We start from the raw sequence: 19,325 nt of genomic DNA, 5'->3' as shown, positions 1-19,325 counted from the left end.
AGTCTCCTGAAGTTTGTATAAATTAGCATATTCAGATTTAATTTAAGAGATAAAAAGATTTCTACATTAGTATAGAACAGCCTACTTTATTTTTTTAGCAATCACTTTTTATTGATTTTTATTGAGCTCTACATTTTTTTCTCTGCTCCCCTCCCTGTCTCTCCCCTCCCCTTCAACCCTCTCCCAAGGTCCCCATGCTCCCAATTTACTCAGGAGATCTTGTCTTTTTATACTTCCCATGTAAATTAGATCCATGTATGTCTCTCCTAGGGTCCTCATTGTTGTCTAGGTTCTCTGGGATTGTGATTTGTAGGCTGGTTTTTTTTTGCTTTATGTTTAGAAACCACTTATGAGTGAGTACATGTGATAATTGTCTTTCTGGATCTGGGTTACCTCACTCGATATGATGTTTTCTAGCTTCATCCATTTGCCTGCAAAATTCAAGATGTTGTAATTTTTTTTTTTTTTTTTTTTTTTTTTTTTTGGTTTTTCGAGATAGGGTTTCTCTGCAGCTTTAGAGCCTGTCCTGGAGCTAGCTCTTGTAGGCCAGGCTGGCCTCGAACTCACAGAGATCCGCCTGCCTCTGCCTCCCGAGTGCTGGGATTAAAGGCGTGCGCCACCACCACCCAGCTGTAATTTTTTTTATGCTGTGTAGTACTCCATTGTGTAAATTACCACATTTTCCTTATCCATTCTTCGATCGATGGCATTTAGGTTGTTCCCAGGTTCTGGGAACAGCCTACTTCATATTAAAACCATCAGCCTTACCTAATTTCTATTGTTAATTATGTTTATGGAAACTTTCCAGAAACAGCTGGTGTGTGTGTGTGAGCACGTGTGCATGGGCATGCACGTGCAGTGTCGTGTGTGGAAATCAGAAGGAAACCTCTGGAGTCCCCATTTTTCTGTCTTTTTATACAAGGTTTCTTTGTTGCTTTTCTGCTGCATACATGAAAGTAGCTGGTCCAGGAACTCGTGGGGAATCACCTGTGTTCACCTGTTATCTCCCTGGAGGAACCTGGGATTGCAGACTCATGTTGTGGATCTGGCTTTTACCTGGGTTCTGGGAATCCAAACTCTGGTTCTCACTTTCGCACAGCCAGTTCTTTTACTAACTGAGCCTTCTCCTCCTCCTCCTTCCCCCCCACCACATATTCCTAGTGACAGTGACTGTAGCTGCTTCACTATAGAGATGACAATATAAAGCCTTAAGAGGAGATAGTTATTTTCATATGAAACAAGATTGAAAGTCCATGTTTTTCTTTGTTTGTGGCCTGTGCATGGACTCTGCTTTTTGATAGTTTGTTAGTAGTACTTCTGTCCTACCAGTCTAACTTGGGAACCCCTAATGACTTCTCTCTGAAGAGCACAGTGTTTCTTCTGCCTGTTGACAGAAGGCGACTTAAGGGCTCTTTTCCCCCCAAATGCTGAAGTCATCAGAACAAAAACAAGACTAGAACCATTCTATGGAAGACTTGCTTTCTTAGGATCTTTCTGGGGTGATTTTGAATGGCTATTATATATATTATATATTATTAATTATATATATTATATATTAGTAGATATGAGCCTTTATGTATTTAAATGGAACTATAAAGAAAGAAAATTAATTACTTTAGGTTGAAAAAAACCCACAAACATCAGACAGTTCTTTTTATTATTGTATAGTCAGCCAAACTGCTTTTGCTTTACTGAATACCCTCTTATCTGTAGGTATTAAGGACTAGAGAAAGGGGACACTGGCTGTTTGCTCAGCTAGCAACATGTAGCAGAAGGCCTCTTGCTGAATTCTGTGTGCTAAAGCCCTTTCTCTTTCTCCAGGTCTTTCGGACTTGTGCATTCTGGCTCACATACCTCTGCCTTATCTTTCCAGTTACAAAATCACGTGATCTCCAGCAAGTTAAGCTGGAGCCTCTACCCAAGACAGTGACCCTGGCATTTGCGTCTCAGCTGGAGAAGACTTCTCTCAAAGCCAAAGAAGATATACCTGAAGCTGACCTTTCAGGAGTGGATGCCAAGCTTGTGTCTAATCTCATGCCCTTTCAGAGAGAGGGCGTTAGGTAGATTCCTGGTCTTCCTCTTGCTCCCTCTCGCTTGAATTCCATCACTTAGCACAGGTGGGGTTCAAATGCTTCTTTTATGAATACTTAACAAGTATTCATTGCATCCATGTCTGGAAGCATCTAGATTAAATACTCAACATTAAGTATTAAACAGCCAGGTGTGCTATTACCAAAGCTTATTGTTGCCATTGATTCCCAGTTCCATGAGTCAACCAGGGCTTTGGATTGCAGGTGTAGAGAAACCTGGTTCTCACCAGCGGAAGGCAAGAGATTTCTCCCCACAATTCTCTGCTTTGGCTTGCTCCCTGCTCCGCCAGGTGTTCTTTTCAGGCTCCTGTGGCTGGTGTTCCACAGTTGGCAGCACGGACTAATGCTGTTTCTGTGCTGCAGAGAGGGAGGAAGGCTGCTTCCTGTGGCAGCTGAGAAGACGAGGAAGTTTCTAGATAGGCTAGATGTGCTGCCCTCTGTGCGGCTGGGTTTTGGTGTGCTGGCCTCTGGTCCCCAGAGAGCTGCTCAGTTTTTGCATCTTGGGAATCTTACCAGAAGGCCAGGGGCAGCTGAAGAGTCTTATAGTGCCCACAAGTTGATTAGAAGAAGGAAAGAAAATACCTGTTCCGAAGCTCACTACGAGGTTTCTGAGCCAGCAATCAGTTTTTCACAAATAAGCGAAAGAGGACTGGAGTTTGGAGCAGGGGACCAGATGTCTGATGCGCAGAATCTTTGTAGTTTCTCAGTGGCTCTTGTTACTTCCTCCCTTCTGTGGGATGATGGTTGTAGCAGAACCAGTTCCTTGGTGTTTAGGATGGTGCCAGGGCTTTCTTACCATTTCTCCCGATGGTGGGTCAGGTACTCCTTTCTCCCATCTCACTGCCGCAGTTGGAGGCACAGCTATTGAGTGACAGGATTGAGATTCCAGTTGAGGCCCGTCTGGCTCTCCCTCATCTCCATGCTGAGAGCAAGGCCCAGTGCACTCAAGTGCTTCAAGGTGCCTGGAAGCTGCCAGCCTGTGGAAAAGCCCTTTGCGGAAGCCGAGCTCTCAGCCTCTCCCTATCTGTCCTTTTGCCCGTAGCTTTAGTTACTACCGGCCCCACTCTATTCCTGAGCATATAGAATGAGCTTTGATCCTCAGAATGCCGTATTTCTAACTCTGCTCATTTCTTTCTGTCCTTCCTGGGCATGTTTCTCAAGGGAGAGCAAACCCCTGGAGTGGGTATTGCGTCATGGCCTCTCATGTTTCCCTGTGCTCCCGTGCTTTGCTTGGACGGAGTTTTCTCTCTGTGGCTTCACTCTTGACTCTGTGGCCTGTCGTCTTCTACCTCTCCCTCCAGTGTACTTGCTGTTCTGCATTTCACTCTCTGGTTCCTTCTTTTTCTCTTATTTTGTCTAAGTGGCTCCTGCCCTGTCCTTTCTGGGAGGAGAATCAGGCTGAGAGTGGGGCCCATTCCTGTCAGTGCTGCAGCCTGCATAGAGGGGACCCCTCAGCTCTGTGTGGTGGCAGGGTAATTAAGATGGACAGAATCGCCCCATGGACTGTGATACTCACCTTACCCTGTCTGTCTGCTTGCAGCTTTGCCATATCCAAAAGAGGCCGCCTGCTGCTTGCTGATGACATGGGCCTGGGGAAGACCATCCAAGCCATCTGTATAGCAGCCTTTTACCGGAAGGAATGGCCACTCCTGGTGGTCGTGCCTTCTTCTGTGCGCTTCACCTGGGAGCAGGTTAGATTTCTTTGTATTGGAATCACTGGGAAGGGTTTCCTTAGGGTTAGAACATTAAAATTACAGTGTAGATGTGAGGCCTGGGATCTTTCAAGGTCTAGATGTGGGTCAAAGAGCAGCGGAAAGATGAGTTGGTCCCTGAGAACAGGGAGTCATATTATCCCCAAAGGGAGGAAAGCCAAGCAGTTGCTAGCTCAGGGACCTATTGCCAGTCCCTCAGCAGATACTGTTCCTCTGTGCCCTTGTAAGTAAGACCTTTCTGCACTGCACCCGATTTCTGGAATGTCTTTACTGCCTTTGTCTCCCAATCCTGTGACACAGCATTCAGTGATCCACTTTACAGATTAACAGATTAGATCTCAAGGAGGTCAAGAGCTGTGTACTTCCTAAGGCCTTCCTTCCTGATGCCCCTGGTTTTGCTTGCTGTAGGGTGGAGTGTATAGTACGTTTATGTTCCCAGATGACCTAACATGGAGGCCTGATGTAAACATTCAGTGAAGAAAGGCCTAGCTCATTTCCCAGGCTTAATGGCTTTGTGCTGCTGATGTGAGGCGTCAGTTTCTTCACAGGTTGGCCTCTCCCTGAGGCACCGAGTCAGAGCGCAGAGGACACACCTCAGCCTGCCGCTTGAGAGGTCTGGTCCTGCCACTCCCTGGAGAGAGCTGTCTTTATATATCTGAGTGTGTTAGATTTCCCTCCAAAAGTATGGGAGGAATCAGGGAGCTGCTTATAAGCAGGACCAAGACTAGAGAACTCATGTCAGGTTATAGTAGGCCTAAGCAAGGCCAAGGGCACCTACATGCTCGGGCTCCAATATGGCACACCTACTGAGTGACCTTCCTACAGCCCCAGGTTGCCCGATTTCTCCAGTGATGGACTGTGGAGGACACCAGGTGGCTTTGAAAGAAACTGACATCAATGTTTCCATAGTCCTCAGTAAACACAGTTGGCCTCTCGTGTACGGGGCTCTTGTGGGTCCTTCATAAAATTCTTCCCTAGCAGGAACTGCTGTGCTCACCAGCTAGAGATCACAGAGAAGAAACCGTAGGCACATGAGGTACCTGCTCACAGGAGAGAGTCCTGTCAGGAACTGGTGAACTATAGGCAGGGAGAGATGGACAGGGTTTGGCAGATGCGGGAGGATGTGGTGATGACTGTCTTCAGGGAATGTTAAACTCACTTCCCGCAAAAAATGCTGTTGATGCGTTGGCTGGGGTCATCACTTTGTTTTGCTGTCCCCTGTCATCTGCAGGCCTTTCTTCGGTGGCTACCATCTCTGAGTCCAGAGGACATCAACGTGGTGGTGACTGGGAAGGGCCGCCTAACAGCGGGCTTGGTCAACATTGTTAGTTTTGATCTTCTTAGCAAGTTGGAAAAGCAACTAAAAACGCCCTTCAAAGTCGTCATTATTGTAAGTGACTTGGCAGAGTCCTGAAGTACTTTGTCTCTTTAGACACTCTGTAGGGGCTCTTCAACTTTGGGAACTTGACCTCATTGGTTTTGGGTCGAGGGGGCAGTAGAAAACACTGCCTTTCTTTTGTAGGGATGACCTATTTCTTTCCTAAAATGGCTCTTATGCCTGACTAGGAGAAGCGTTTTAAACAGGTGGAACAAGTCTATTAGAGTTTCTAGTCCATACCTCCTGCACTGGGAGGCCAGGGATGGAGACCAGCATGTGTGCAGCAGGGCATTCTAGGTCCCAAGGACTGCAGCCTTGTCAGCAAGGGTGACAGCCTGCATTGGTACCACCTTGTGAATGTCGTGACTCAGACATACAGCTCAGCAGTCATAACTGTCTTCACCTGGTGTGAAGGCGTGTCCTGTCCCCGTGGAAAGAAAAGCAGGTTTTACTTGAGTTGTTTTTAAAGATGTCGTCAGCTGCTTCCAAGTTTGACAGTACTGCTTTCAGCAACTGGCTTTGCTCTCCGTTTCTTTATACGTTTCATGCGCACCTGGGCGAACTCGGTGCCCAGCCAGCTGTCACCAATAGATACGTGGACATGGTTTCCAAATACAAACATGGCTGGAACTCAGAGCAGGAAAGGAGAAGACATGGCTGCAGACCCCTAGGGATATTCAGTGACCACCCTATGTTCTCAGTGTGTGCAAACAGGAACACATATTTTATAAAAGCTATTTGGGTAATGAGTCTTTGGGGGAGTCGTGTTGGGCTTTGCACAAATTCAAATGTGGCTTTGAAGGGATGGAAGCAATCTGTAGAAATGACATATTAAAAGAAATATTCCAGGGTGGCTCTAGGATGTAGGGACAATGATGTGACCTTGTATTAGGTGTCTCACATATAACCACTACTCTCCCTTTGTTCCCAAGCACTGCCTTTAACTCTCCCAAGCTGGCAGTACAGGCACACCCATCCTTTCCCCTTGGTTGCAGAGCTAGCATGTTGAAGAATCATTGACTGAGATTTTGTGGCTTGTGGCTTCAGAATTCATTTGTTTCTGCTCCTGGCTCATTACTCAACCAACCTCGAGATTCTGGGCAAACTGCTTGCCACCAATGTTGGCTTGTCATCAGATGAAGCAAACAGCCTGCCACTTTCTGACTTTCCTGTAGCAGGGGATGGTGTGGCATCTCACATGCATACTCTGTAGATGAGGCTGATCTCGAGCCACTGCTTGTGCTTGTTCTGGCAGTGGTATCTTTTTACCTAGGGTCACAAGGGCTAATTTCCTTTCATGCCTGACCCATTTTCTGCAACTTCTCTCTACAAATGGCTTTCTCATGGCTTTCATGAGGACTTATCATGATTCAGGATCATGAATTTAGTACCCCAGGCATCTGGGGGAGGCTTTCTGGACATTTGAGGAGTCTCACACTGTCCACTGTGCTTTTGAGGCCCTTTTTGTTTAGCATATGATATATTTGTATATCATACCATATCATGGAGTGATTTGGGGGCAATGTAATAGATTCTTTCAGGGACAGAGGTAGGATCACTGGTAGCCCCTGGTTCAGGGAATACTCACTGGGTGGCAGGACTGCTTTGCAGACTGCCCTTGCATTAGCTTATTTCAGATGTAGCAATCTGATATTCTAGGAACTAGCATTAGATCCATTTTGTGGGTAGAGAAACAGGGTACCATAGCTCAGAGTCATTTGGCAAGCAACTGGAATATGCCAATCTCAGAACTTCCTCCTGGGTGATAATATACTCACAACACCTTTGTCTTTAGAAAATATGGCAAATTTTATGCTTGCTTATATTACAGGATGTATAACTATAAATCTATCAAATGCTGTACTTTAACACAGTCCCCAGAGGACAGGAATCCATCAGTTTCTCAGTTCCCACAGTGCTTTGCATGCATGGCTGTGGTGATATAACTGTCTGACCTGCTGCCAGGGCATCTGCCATCCTTGCTGCTCTGCAAAGCATGAGGGCAGGTTCCAGACTCAGAACCTGACATCGGTTCAGAACATGTAGTAGGTCTCCAGCACATCCGACTGATACCATGCTGACGTGTTTCCACGAGGTAGCAAGCCACCTCTTAGGGTTTCGGGGTTTTGCCCATCCACATAACTATTGGGAGGTTGGGACAAGTATTTGCCAGCTCCCTTACTAGGTGGAAAACTGCCCTAGGGAGAGACAGGAATTTATCCAGAGCAGAATAAAGAAGCTGCCCCGAGCCTGGTTCCTCCTCTAGCCTACTGCTCCATCTCCTTGAACAGCAGCAGGTTGGGGGAGGCTTCCTCTTGGCGAATACAAAGCCAGACTGCAGCTCAGGTGGCCTGTCTGTGTATCAAGGAATGCCCCTCTTTACTCCTGTGGCTCTTTCTTTCAGGATGAATCACACTTCCTCAAAAACATTAAGACTGCCCGCTGCCGAGCAGCTGTGCCTATCCTAAAAGTAAGTATGGCTCCAAGGGGCTTAATACATTTGTTCAGGCATGCAGGGCTTCCTGGAAAGACAGATGGCGGTCCAGGCTGATGAGCTAGGGGAGGGCCTCAGTGCTGGCATTGGGCATCTCTTCTTGGATTATGAGCTAGTTTACATCCTGCCAAGAACCCAGTCCACATGAAGTCCCATTGAGGGTCACAGGCTCAGATGAGAAGAGATTCTGAGTCGTCCTTTGGCTTCCTGCCAGCCTAAGAAGATCTCTAAGAGTATGTCACTAAACCACTCGGGAGAAACTGATCACTTGTAGTGGCAAAGCTGCCAAGGTGTGATGTGTTATCCTAATGCAGAACCAGGCCAGGACTGTGGGTATCACAGAGAATCTCCAGCAAAGCTGAGAATTAACCTGCCTCACACCATCTGAGGCTTGTGGTTAACTAGAAGGTCCACTGTGTACATTTTTTTCTCCTGCATGTTCTCAGATCTACACATGGCTTGTTGTGTTCTGGCTTCAGGGCGGGCAACAGTGGGCATGGGCACAGGGTCAGGGCAGGCGGCAGGTGGGCATGTAGCGCAGGGTCAGGGTGGGCAGCAGTGGGCATGTAGCATGGGTCAGGGTGGGCAGCAGTGGGCATGGGCACAGGGTCAGGGCGGGCGGCAGTGGGCATGGGCACAGGGTCAGGGTGGGCAGCAGTGGGCATGTAGCGCAGGGTTAGGTCTTGCTCTATACACAGTCTGATGCAGTTCTACACCCGTCTTTGTTCTGCGTCCTGTACCGCACTTCTCAGGTGTGTGACATCATGCCAAGTTGTGATAATTGCCTAAATGAGCTGCCCGCTTAAAATCCAAGGGTTTTGTTTTTTGCTTTAAAAAAAAATAGATGATTAAGTTTACAAAAAGTACACTACAGTAAAACAAACAAGAACTTGTCTTTTCCTCCCATCGGTGGATCCCTGGTCTTTGCTGTCCCTCAGAGATAGCCATAGCTGTCAGAGTCAGTGGTTTGCTGCTGGAAGAGCCTCATGCTAAGTGTGCTGTCTGCTGTCCTACAGAGTATCCTACAGCCCTTGTTTAGTCATTGTTTCTTTTTTCTTCCTTTTTACCCCAGGATGGTCTTGAACTCTTGATCTTTCTGCCTCTGCCTCTCTATTGCAGAGGTGTGTACCACGATACCTAGCTGCTCCAACCTATCTAGCATTGGAGTTGACCTGCCTGGGGAGATGAGCGAGCAGGCAATAGACATTCCTACTGAAAGGCTGGGATTGGGTGGACTGAAGAGACACACTAGCAGCCTGAAATCTCCATGCGTTTATTGTATACCACTGAATGAGGAGGCGGGTTTATTGTGTGCAGCTGGAAGAGGAGAGTGGTTAGCCCGTCTCTGTAGGAAGTCTCCATAGAGGAACATTCTCAGGGGGCAGTCATCTGGAGGAGGCAGCTAGGGTTAAATAGCCTCCGAGTACACTGATTTTAGCTAAAGGCCAATCCTCTTAGCAGCAGTACTTGGACAAGGGGATGGCTTTGTCATTTCCCTAACCTAAACCAGGGAAGGCTTTGCCATTCCCACGGGTGTGTGGCGCTGGGGTCCTTGACATGGCCATGCTCATGTCAACACGTTCACTCAGGACTTTGTCCACTCCCCACACCTAGTTTTATAACAACTTCTGCTTTATAATATCTGCTATCTTCCCCTGGATTGTATGCCCTGAAAATCATTGCATGTCATCCCAAATGGCTACCTCATTCTTACATACAGCACTCTGTTGTATAACTGCCACAGTGCATCCTTTGTTCTCTTTGGGTTTGTCCCCAGACTGAAGCTTTCATGCCCAGCGCTGCAGTGACCATCTTTTCCCAGGATGCTGAGGCTGGTGGTTAGAAAGAAGTCCCTCTGCATGGGCGAGAGGGCTTCCCGTACCTTACAGAGCCACGGGGAGAGAAGGTGTCCTGTGGTAGATCTCTTTTCGCCCCGGTATGGCAAGGTGACAAGAAGGGGTCCTTGTGTCCAGCCATTCTTATTTCCTCAGTTCGTTACAGAATCAGGCTTCAGAGGGAATTATTGGAAGTCTAATGTTTGGGGGGAAATAGACTGTTCTTCCAAGAAAAAAATAATCTACCACAGTACTTAATTTTAGTATGTAAGCCGGGCGGTGGTGGCGCACGCCTTTAATCCCAGCACTCGGGAGGCAGAGGCAGGCGGATCTCTGTGAGTTCGAGACCAGCCTGGTCTACAAGAGCTAGCTCCAGGACAGGCTCCAAAGCCACAGAGAAACAAACAAACAAAAAAATTTAGTATGTATGCTGTCTTAATAATACTTATAATACACAAGCCTTAACGCTCAGAAGGGTATATTATATAACAAATATACTATGTGTTGTATTTTCACTATAGCATTAAAGCTCAGAATGGTATATTATTCTACAACTATACTATGTCTATATTTTCATTATAGCACCTTGGTATTTTTAATCCATATACCTGTAGTCCAGTTCTTCAGTCTACCTGGTCTTAGCCAGTGGCATCAAGTTGTGATAATGGAAGGCAGTGATCCTGGCTTAGTGTGGAATGGTCGGTGTCGGCCTAGAGGGAGGCTCGGCCGTTAAGACCTGGGTTCTATTCCCAGACCCACATGGGGGCTCCGAACTTTCTGTGATGCCAGTTCTATGAGATCCAGTGCTGGCCTCTGGGAGGCACATGGTGCACAGACAAAAATAAATGAAGTACGAGAAGGGGCGCTGTGTTTGTGTGGCATTTCGAGCTTAGTGAGGTCAGTAGCCCCATTTCAGCTTTCTCTGGAATATAGGCAGGGGCACCTCTGCAAGGCTTTTCAGGCCTTCCACTCTCTGGTCACCGCTCTTCTCTTGGGGAGTGGCGTGTCAGCCTGCTTTTGGTTTTGAGCTGTGGGTATTTTGGTCACTGTGACTCCAAACGAGGGTTGCCTTACTTGAAGGTTATTGATTCTGAACATTATTTGTGAAGAATTCTAGAATGATTTGTGAGCTTGTTAAAACTCATAGCTCACAATGTCTTGGTCATCAGGATTATGAGGGCCTGGGACTCGGGCAGTGCCAGCCGTGATTTTTTCTCTTTGATGTTACCTGCTTCTGCACAACCCTACTCTGTTGCAAGGAGAGGGCTTGTTTTGTCCCGGGCCGCCCCAGCCCCAAAATAATCACACAGGAACTGTATTAATTAAATCACTGCCTTAGCCCATTAGTTCTCACTTCTTATTGGCTAACTCCTACATCTTAATTTATCCCGTTTTTATTAAGTGTGTGTATCACCATGTGGCAGTGGCCTTACCGGCAAAAGCATGTCTATCTCCAGCCGCGGATCCATGGCATCTCCCTGACTCTGCTTTTCTTTCCTCCAGAATTCAGTTCCACTTCCTGCCTACATAAGTTCTGTACCTCTCAATAGGCCCAGGCAGTTTCTTTATTCATTAACCCAATGAAAAGCCTACATATAAACAGAAGGACCTTCTACATCACTACTCTTAATGGCATGCCTTATATTTCAAGTCGCTACAGAATAACCAAAGGTTATAGAAATAGGACTCGGCCCTGGATGGTGGTACTCTCCCTTGATCCCAGCGCTTGGGAGGCAGAGGCAGGCCAGAGTCTCTTTTGATTACAGCCAGGGCTACATAGGAAAACCCTATCCCAAAGCAAAAAAAAAAAAAAAAAAAAAAAGTTGGAGGGCACAACTTTGGAGATATGGATTTTGATTTTCTATCCTTGGGAGAGATGTTATAACCAATCAGAATAGTTTCAGCAAAGCAGTTTTTGGCCTCAGTTGTGGCGGTTAGGGGCAAATGGAAAGGGATAGCTTCTGGAATGTTCGTTATATGGACTTGAAAATACCCCCAGTTCTTTGCTTCCAAACAAACATCCCTGGCCTCACGCTTTCAATCTGCTTTGGCTGGCTGCGTGGCGGCCCTCCTTGGTGCACTAGGTGAGTATCCTGCATGGCTTTCTGATGCCTCGCTCCGAGGAAACGTCCTAGACAGCCAGCCTGCCCTCACAGTGTCTGCTCATCAGCTGCCGTTACCTTCTTACATCATCTTGCTGTCTTTCCTGGCCAAGGGAGTTGGACTACACAGAGTTTATTTAGCATTGATTTATATCATTTTATACATCTTTATTTTCCTGCGCGTGGCTTTTCTCAGAGATAGACCAAGCATGGCCAACTATTTTTCAGGTGGGCCACAGATTCAAAGGCCTCGTGGATGACTGACAGTTTGGGGTCTGAACAGGAAGCAGATTGCATCATTCCTTAGCTGATGAGCTGCCACTCTGGTTGCTTCTCAAAGCCGGCCTTTCCTTTTCTGCAGTGCACTCTCTTGCTTTTTCCAGCACCCACATTCCCCGCACCCCACCCCACCCCCGCCTTAGTCCCTTCTCCTATCATCTCAGCGTGGGAAATGTATATGAGAGAACTGACCTGTTGACTCCTCCCAGGGGGAAACCTGCCACCTGGCCTGGAAGCCGGTTTAGCCTCAGGCCTCCATATTTCCAGGCAAACACGAGCATTGGGAGCACGTTCCGGATAGGCAAATATCTCCTAGTGAAACTCTCCGTTTCCACTTTAGTTTTTTTGTCTCTTACCACTTTCCTTAAAATAGGCTAAACCGACAAACAGGCTTCTACAGACATCATTCAAGATGCCATGTTACTTTAATGACTCTGCATCAAACTGTGCAGGAAATCATAGCCAGAAACCTTCATGGCTCTGCCCATCAAAATGGGATTAGGTATTGGCAGTGGTTTGAGAAGGCAGAAGTGCATCTTGAGAATTGTATGTTCTCGTTGTACTTATGAGGAATTCTCTTTCTTCCATGGTTACACCTTTGTTTTTATGATCAGCGTATCCATTGGAAACCTACTTCCCTTTGGACATTTACTTCATATGGTTGCCTTGTATACTGCCATTAGCTCAAGGTTACCATGGTTAGCAAGCAGTTTCTAGGCGCTGAGCCCCACAGCGGGGTCTCCTCTAAAGCTGAGGGGATTTTACCTATAATGGTTGTGGCACTATCTCCTCCTGGCTCACACTCTTTCCCATCTCTGTAAGGTCTGATCTGGGTATGATCTGCCTGAGTCAGGTCTGAGTTGGAGAAAGGAAGACCCTGGAGTCCCCTGGAGCCGGGTCAGCCACCTGTTTATTTCCCTCCTGCCCATTGCTGAGCAGACCGAGCTTGGTCAGTGGCACTGGGTCCCACAATTTAAAGTTCTTAGTAATTGGGAAGTTAAAAGGACATTTTTTCTTTAAAAAAAAAAAAATCAGTGAGTAATGTCCTGCTGCACAAGCGTGGACACCTGAGTTTGAATCTGCAGCACTGAGTTTTGAGCAAAGTCAGGCAAACGCTAAGCTCATTGGCCTGACGGCTCAGCCAAATGGATAAGACCCTGTGTCAGAAAGGAAGGGAAACAGTGAGTAGAGAAGACACGTGGCATGGATCATTGGCCTCCGTGTACACGTCACCCATGTGCACCTCCATAACAGTGCATACACCCACATGAATATGTGCATACATACACATATACAGAAGCATTTTACATTATCAGCTAGTTATAAGCTGGGTTCTTAGCCTGTGGGTGGCAACCTCTTTGGGCAGGGGAGCAGGAAAGTGATCCTTTCACAGGGATCACACATAAGTTATTCCTGCATTTCAGATACTTATGTTATGATTCATATAGCAGAAAATTACAGTTATGAAGTAGCAACAAAAATAATTTTATGGTTGGGCATCACCACAACACGAGAAACTGTATTAAAGGGTCGCAGCCTTAGGAAGGTTGAGAACCACTGAGCTAGGGGCTTCTACACAGGCTGTCTCTGTCATTTATTCTTGATACTAGCAGGGTCATTATGGTAAATTTAACTTGAATATCAGAAGTCTGTTCTGCAGGGAATTCAGGCTTATTGGTCTCCCCTGCTTTGTTCCAGCTCTGGATCCCTCATGTTACTTCATGTTCCCTGCAACACTAACTAGCTTTCCTCTGAATTTTTCTCAGTATGTAGTGTACATTGATTGATTACCTACTTTGTGCCACAGAAAGTAGGAACAACCCAGTTCCTACTTTCTCAGGCTTTCTAGGGGAACAGAACTTACAAAATGTGTGTGTGTGTGTATGCGCACGCGTGTGTGTGACTTATTAGAGTGGTTTACAGACTGTGGTCCAGTTGTCCAACATTGGTTGTATGTAAACCAATGGAAGTTCCAAGAATCCAGTAGAGAGAGTGAGAGCAAGCTTCCTTTTTCCTTATCTTATATAGGCTGCCAGCAGAAGGTGTGGCCCAGATTAAAGGTGGATCTTCCTGCCTTTTGAAATTAGAAGTGGGTTTTCTCCTATCAAATGATTTGATTTAGATAAAAGTCCCTTACAGTGTGCCTGGTCATTTGGGCTTTAGGTAATTCCAGATGTAGTAACATTGACAACCAAGAATAGCCGTCACAATCTCAAGAGTTTTGCAGTCAAGCGAGGGCCACAGTAGAGACAGTTCAGAAGTGTAAGTGCTGTGACAGCAGCTCGGAGGGACTGAAGGAGTGATGACAGTTGATATATGACGCTTACGTTAGCAGTGCGGTTTGGGTTCTACAGCACACGGTCTTTTTCTCCGGCTAGAGTGCCCTGATTTAGAGATCACACAGTTCTGGAGTGAGGCTTGTTGTTAAGAACGGCCTGGAGAGAAGGCTCAGTGGTGAAGAGCACTTGCTGCTCTTCCAGGGTTGTGCTGTTCACAGACACCTGCAACTCTGGCTGCAGTGAATCTGATGACCTTCACACACACACACATACACGCTTACTCACATACACTTGCATGTGCACACACATACTCATGCACACACTTGCACATGCACACACTCATACACACTCACACGTGCACACACATACTCATATACACTCACATACACTTGCACGTGCACACACTCATGCACACACTCGCCCATGCACACACATACTCATATACACTCACATACACTTGCACATGCACACACATACTCATACACACATACACTCGCACGTGCACACACATACTCATACACACTCACACTTATACACACACACAATGAAAATGTATATACTTAAAGTACATCCAGCAGTAATAGAGCCTAGGAAGTAAAAGATGAAACTGCTACAATCTGGGGGGCTCTGCTGCTCTTGGGGTAGGGTGTGGGGCATCCAGCCCTGCTCATGGTAGCATTTTGGATATTTTGTATCAAGGGATCTTTCATAGGGGTATCAGTCTCCATCGTTTCCTCCTCACAATACTGAGAGCATCTTTGGTTGTTTCGTCCTTAGGTTGCCAAGAGAGCGATCCTGCTGTCTGGCACGCCTGCCATGTCCCGGCCTGCAGAGCTCTACACACAAATCATTGCTGTCAGGCCAACGTTCTTCCCCCAGTTCCATGCCTTTGGACTGCGCTACTGTGACGCCAAGCGGGTATTCATTCTCTTGTCTCCATCGCCTCCATTCTTTACCTTCGTGTTGACATGTTTCTTTCTGCTCCTTGATAGGAACCAAGAAATGGGCCAGGAAAATCAAATGAAAATTTAATTATAGTTTACCTCTGACCTTGACCTTTGAGTACTTTCAAAGGCGAGATGAAATCTGTCCTTCTAAGTTTTTTTTAATCATTTTATTTTATTTTATTTTGTATTTACTATATATACAGTGTTCTGACTGCATGCCAGTATGCCTGCATGCCAGAAGAGGGCACAAGATCTCATTGTAGGTGGTTGTGAGTCATCTTGTGGCTGCTGGGAATTGAACTCGTGGCCTCTAAAAGACTAGCCAGTGCTCTTAACTTCTGAGCCATCTCTCCAGCCCCATCCTTCTAAGTTTTAACACTTGTAATGATTTCTGATTCTCTAGGAAAGGGTCCAGTAGTTACTGCACAGATATGTAAGGCTCTGAATGGTGCTGTTTGGGTCCAGCTTACAGTCCTGTGCAAGGCTTGCACCTGGGCTGTAGGAGCAAAGTCCACACCAGAAAGCAGGCCCCAGAAAAGGCAATGAGGCGTGGTTGAGGGAAAGCTCCCAGGCAGAGCCAAGAAAGCAGGTGAATGAGGGTTTCTGGCCTGGGAGGAAGTTCATCTACAAAAGACCATGCAGAACTTTGGAGCAGGTAGAACAGAGTGGGATTGATAGAGCAGATTTAGGCTGTCCTGGGAGGGCTTCTCTGCAAGCTTGTGCTCCTAAGTGGTGGCCCCTGGCCCACAAGTCACTCCCTGAAGCGACTCTCAAACCTGCCGTCTGCACAGTTCTCCAGGGATGGGAGAGTGAGTGCTGCAGACAGGAATGTGGTTGCAGGTCATGGTTCACCGTTTGTTCAGTCCACCCCAGCTCAGACTTTAGTAAGGTGTGTTTGAGGTCAAACCACACACATATCTGTTTACATCAGAGACCACTGATACTTTGGAGAAATGGCTGCAGTTAGGACAGTCTATGAGGTTTTCTCATAGACTGCTATGTGAATTTCATGATTGCTTCCCATATTTTAAAAACTACTTTAAAAATAAGACATTTTAAAGCATTCCATGTACTCAAAAAAGTACATATAAGTTATAGTGCTTTGCAGAGTTTAATAACAGACTAGATAGATTGTCGTTAAGGTAGCTTCTCAGTTGTTTAAATGTCTTCAAATTCATATATTTCATCTAACACAGTCTGCAACTCACTTTCTCCATGATTGTTTCCAGAGTGGGTTGTTCATAAATTTCCTGTGTTGTTTTTACTTCAGTCCTCTTGCAGATGATCTTGCTGCTTTTTGACTAGGACTCCTCCCTCAGATAGCTGAGACTGTAGATAGCCCCCACTGGAAGGCCTGAAGTGAAGTTCATCCTTCTGACTCCGATTGTCCCCTTCCTCTCTTCCCGAGGAGTCTGGCCACCCGCCTTAGTCTGACATTATGAAGCTCCATCCTCCAGTCCTGCTTATTCTCCTTCCTGCTCTCTTTCCTCACCTCAACAAAACCATAGGTGTGGACTGTGTCTGCGTCTTCCTCCTGTCCTATTCCACCCAACCCAGTGCATGAGACCTTGTTAGAGTGTGATTATGCCAGCTTAAAATCTTTTGGCATTATTCAGTTTTAATCTATAAGGTTAAGAGGTAAGAATATTAAACTAGGGGCAAGATATCCAAGTTAATTATGATATTCACATCTTTCCAAGTTTTGTTCTAAAGTATAGCCCAGAGGGCAAACCCTGTCCCCCTCTCTACACTAAGAGACCTCGCTAGAGAAAGAAGCACCCTGAACCAAGCTCATTTGATACCCAGTGACTGTCTAGAGGCATCACGGGAAGGTGGGCAGGAAAGAACTGAGTTGGGAATCTGCAGAGCAGCAGAGACCTGTGCTCTCTGGCGTTCCGCATAAAGATCGTAAGAAGTACTGGGGAAGGGTAGGATGTAACTGATGATTGGTTGGTTGATATCTGATTGATTGATTGATGTGATGGGTCAAACCCAAGACTTATATACGCCAGGCAGATGCTCCACTTCCACTCATGTACACCCAGCCAGGGTTTTTTCTTTTAGGTTCTCATACTTTCTATAGCTATGTGAGAGGGAGTGGAGTCTGAGCTCTCAACCTAGAGCTGCTGGAGGGGACCCCCGGATTCCAAACTTTGATCTGGTTTCAGCCAGCCAGCACAAACCTATGTTCTGGGCTTTTCAAACCCAAACATCAGTCACTTAACTGATAGAAATGTTAGTTTCAAATGGTGGGCGACTTGTGACGTGGGTTTTTCAGTTTATCTCATGCCTGGCTTTCCCCACATCCTTTCTATCCTCATCTGTCTCAGTTGGGGTTCATTCAGTCTTGTAAAACCCCGGTGAGGTTTGTCTGAACGCAGTGCTGTATGGAGCGCTGAGGCTGAAGTTGTCCTCTCTTTCTCCAGCTCCCTTGGGGCTGGGACTACTCGGGCTCCTCCAACCTGGGCGAGCCTGAAGCTGCTGCTGGAGGAGGCCATCATGCCTGCGGCGGCTCAAATCTGATGTCCTCTCCCAGCTTCCAAGCCAAGCAGCGCAAGATGGTGGTGGTCAATCCTGGTCGGATCAACACCAGGGCCAAGGCGGCTCTAGATGCAGCAGCCAAAGAGATGACCAAGAACAATACTGTGAGTGGGACTGTTGGCGTGGGTTCGCTTCCCCGGGTGTCCTTCCGAAAGCTGGTGTGCCCCGAGTTCTCCAGACATGACTTTTCTAACTAGAGCAAGAAGAGCCTGACCGTGTTGTGCGCGTTGCACATGTGTAGGGAGCATGTGAGTATTGCAGTGTGGACCTGGGCCATGCATTCAGGTTGTCAGCGTTGGAATTCATGTTTACAGAGGGTGAAATGAGGCTCACAGATCTGAGGTCAGGTGCAGCTCTCCTGCCCTTATACCTTGAGTTGCGTTACAAGATGCCCTGCTGGCTGGCTCTTATTTCGTGCTCTTCGTCAGTGTCGTACTGTAGGAAATGCTAAGAAGAACTCTTATGCCAGCCTTATACTTTTCATTGGCAAGAAAATAATCAATCATCACAAATCACCGGGGCCCCATAGTCCCCCAAAGACAGTGAGTCACTGCAGCGATATCAGCCTCTGAGAAGTGACAGAATGCCCCAAATGACAAGAGATAAAATGTGCAGTGTTTTCAATATTATGGTGGGAGAAGCAAGTGGGGCAAGCTAGAGGAAGCCCTGGTGAGTTGTCATACCATATTTAATGTGTGCCTAATCACATGTAGTAACCTGAATCCCAGAGAAAGGGAGGTATAGTCCATTTGATGTGGACATGATGGATGATGTTCTTTTTGTTGCGGTGCTGCTGGTTTGGTTTTCCTTTCGAGACAGGGTCTTACTTATAACCCAAGCTAGTCTCCAACTTATAATCTTCCTGCCTCTGTCTCCTGATGGCTGAGATTGCAGGTGTATGCCACTGTGTCCAGTTAGGACAGTGCTCTGAAGTTACAGTTTGGTAGCACAAGAGGCTCTGTCACTGAAAATCAATCTTGGTGATTTCTACAAATAAAATTCAGTGGATAGAAACTTTATTTATAAATTTTACGTACTTTTTTGCAGGGGTTATAGAGCGGCTGTGCTGTGGATTATAAACCCAGAGCCTTGCTCATGCCGAATGTGTGAAGTACTGTGCTCACCCCAGCCCTTATCTTGCTTTTGAGACAGGGGCCCTCACTATGTAGACCTGGCTGTCCTGGAAACTCCCAGAGTTCCACCTGCTTTTACCTCTAGGTGTGCTCTTACTGCCTGACCAGTGAAACAAGGTTAGCAGGGAGACAGGGCCGTGGTAATTTTAGATCAAAGATACAGTTTTGGTTTTTGCTACTTATGATGGTGTTTGTTGTATGTGTGAATGGAGCAAGGACTTTAGTGTTTCTCACTAATACCTGGTCTGCCTTTGGAACAGCTGGTTTAGAAATCAAGAAATCAAAACAAAAACAAAAAAATCAGAAGGAGGAGGAGAGGGAAAGGAGAGAGAGAGAGAGAGAGAGAGAGAGAGAGAGAGAGAGAGAGAGAGAGAGAGAGAGAGAGAGAGAGAGAGAGAGAGAGAGCAGCCAGCCTTTTAATTGAGGAAGAAAACACACTGACAGGTAGGGCAGCCAAAAGGAACAAGAATGAAACAAAGCACTTGGGTACTCTGGTTAGTTCAGCAGTTGTGTGAGCAGCTTTTAAACCTGTACC

The 19,325-nt window shown here is 46.5% G+C and overlaps 1 protein-coding gene across 1 annotated transcript in view; it reads left to right on the top strand.

Moving 5' to 3' along the window:
- Positions 1–19,325, top strand: part of Smarcal1 (SWI/SNF related, matrix associated, actin dependent regulator of chromatin, subfamily a like 1) — a 48,485-nt gene that overhangs the window by 10,358 nt on the left and 18,802 nt on the right. Inside the window, 9 exon segments of the mRNA XM_042055631.1 lie at positions 1,874–2,060; positions 3,631–3,781; positions 5,034–5,192; positions 7,585–7,650; positions 14,947–15,087; positions 17,543–17,587; positions 17,589–17,618; positions 17,620–17,658; positions 17,660–17,765. Coding sequence (XP_041911565.1) covers positions 1,874–2,060; positions 3,631–3,781; positions 5,034–5,192; positions 7,585–7,650; positions 14,947–15,087; positions 17,543–17,587; positions 17,589–17,618; positions 17,620–17,658; positions 17,660–17,765 — 924 coding nt within the window.

This window comes from Arvicola amphibius, chromosome 8 (assembly GCF_903992535.2).
Source record: "Arvicola amphibius chromosome 8, mArvAmp1.2, whole genome shotgun sequence".
NCBI lineage: Eukaryota > Metazoa > Chordata > Mammalia > Rodentia > Cricetidae > Arvicola > Arvicola amphibius.
Note: the sequence above shows the minus strand (reverse complement) of the source record. Positions and strands in the feature narration are given on the sequence as shown.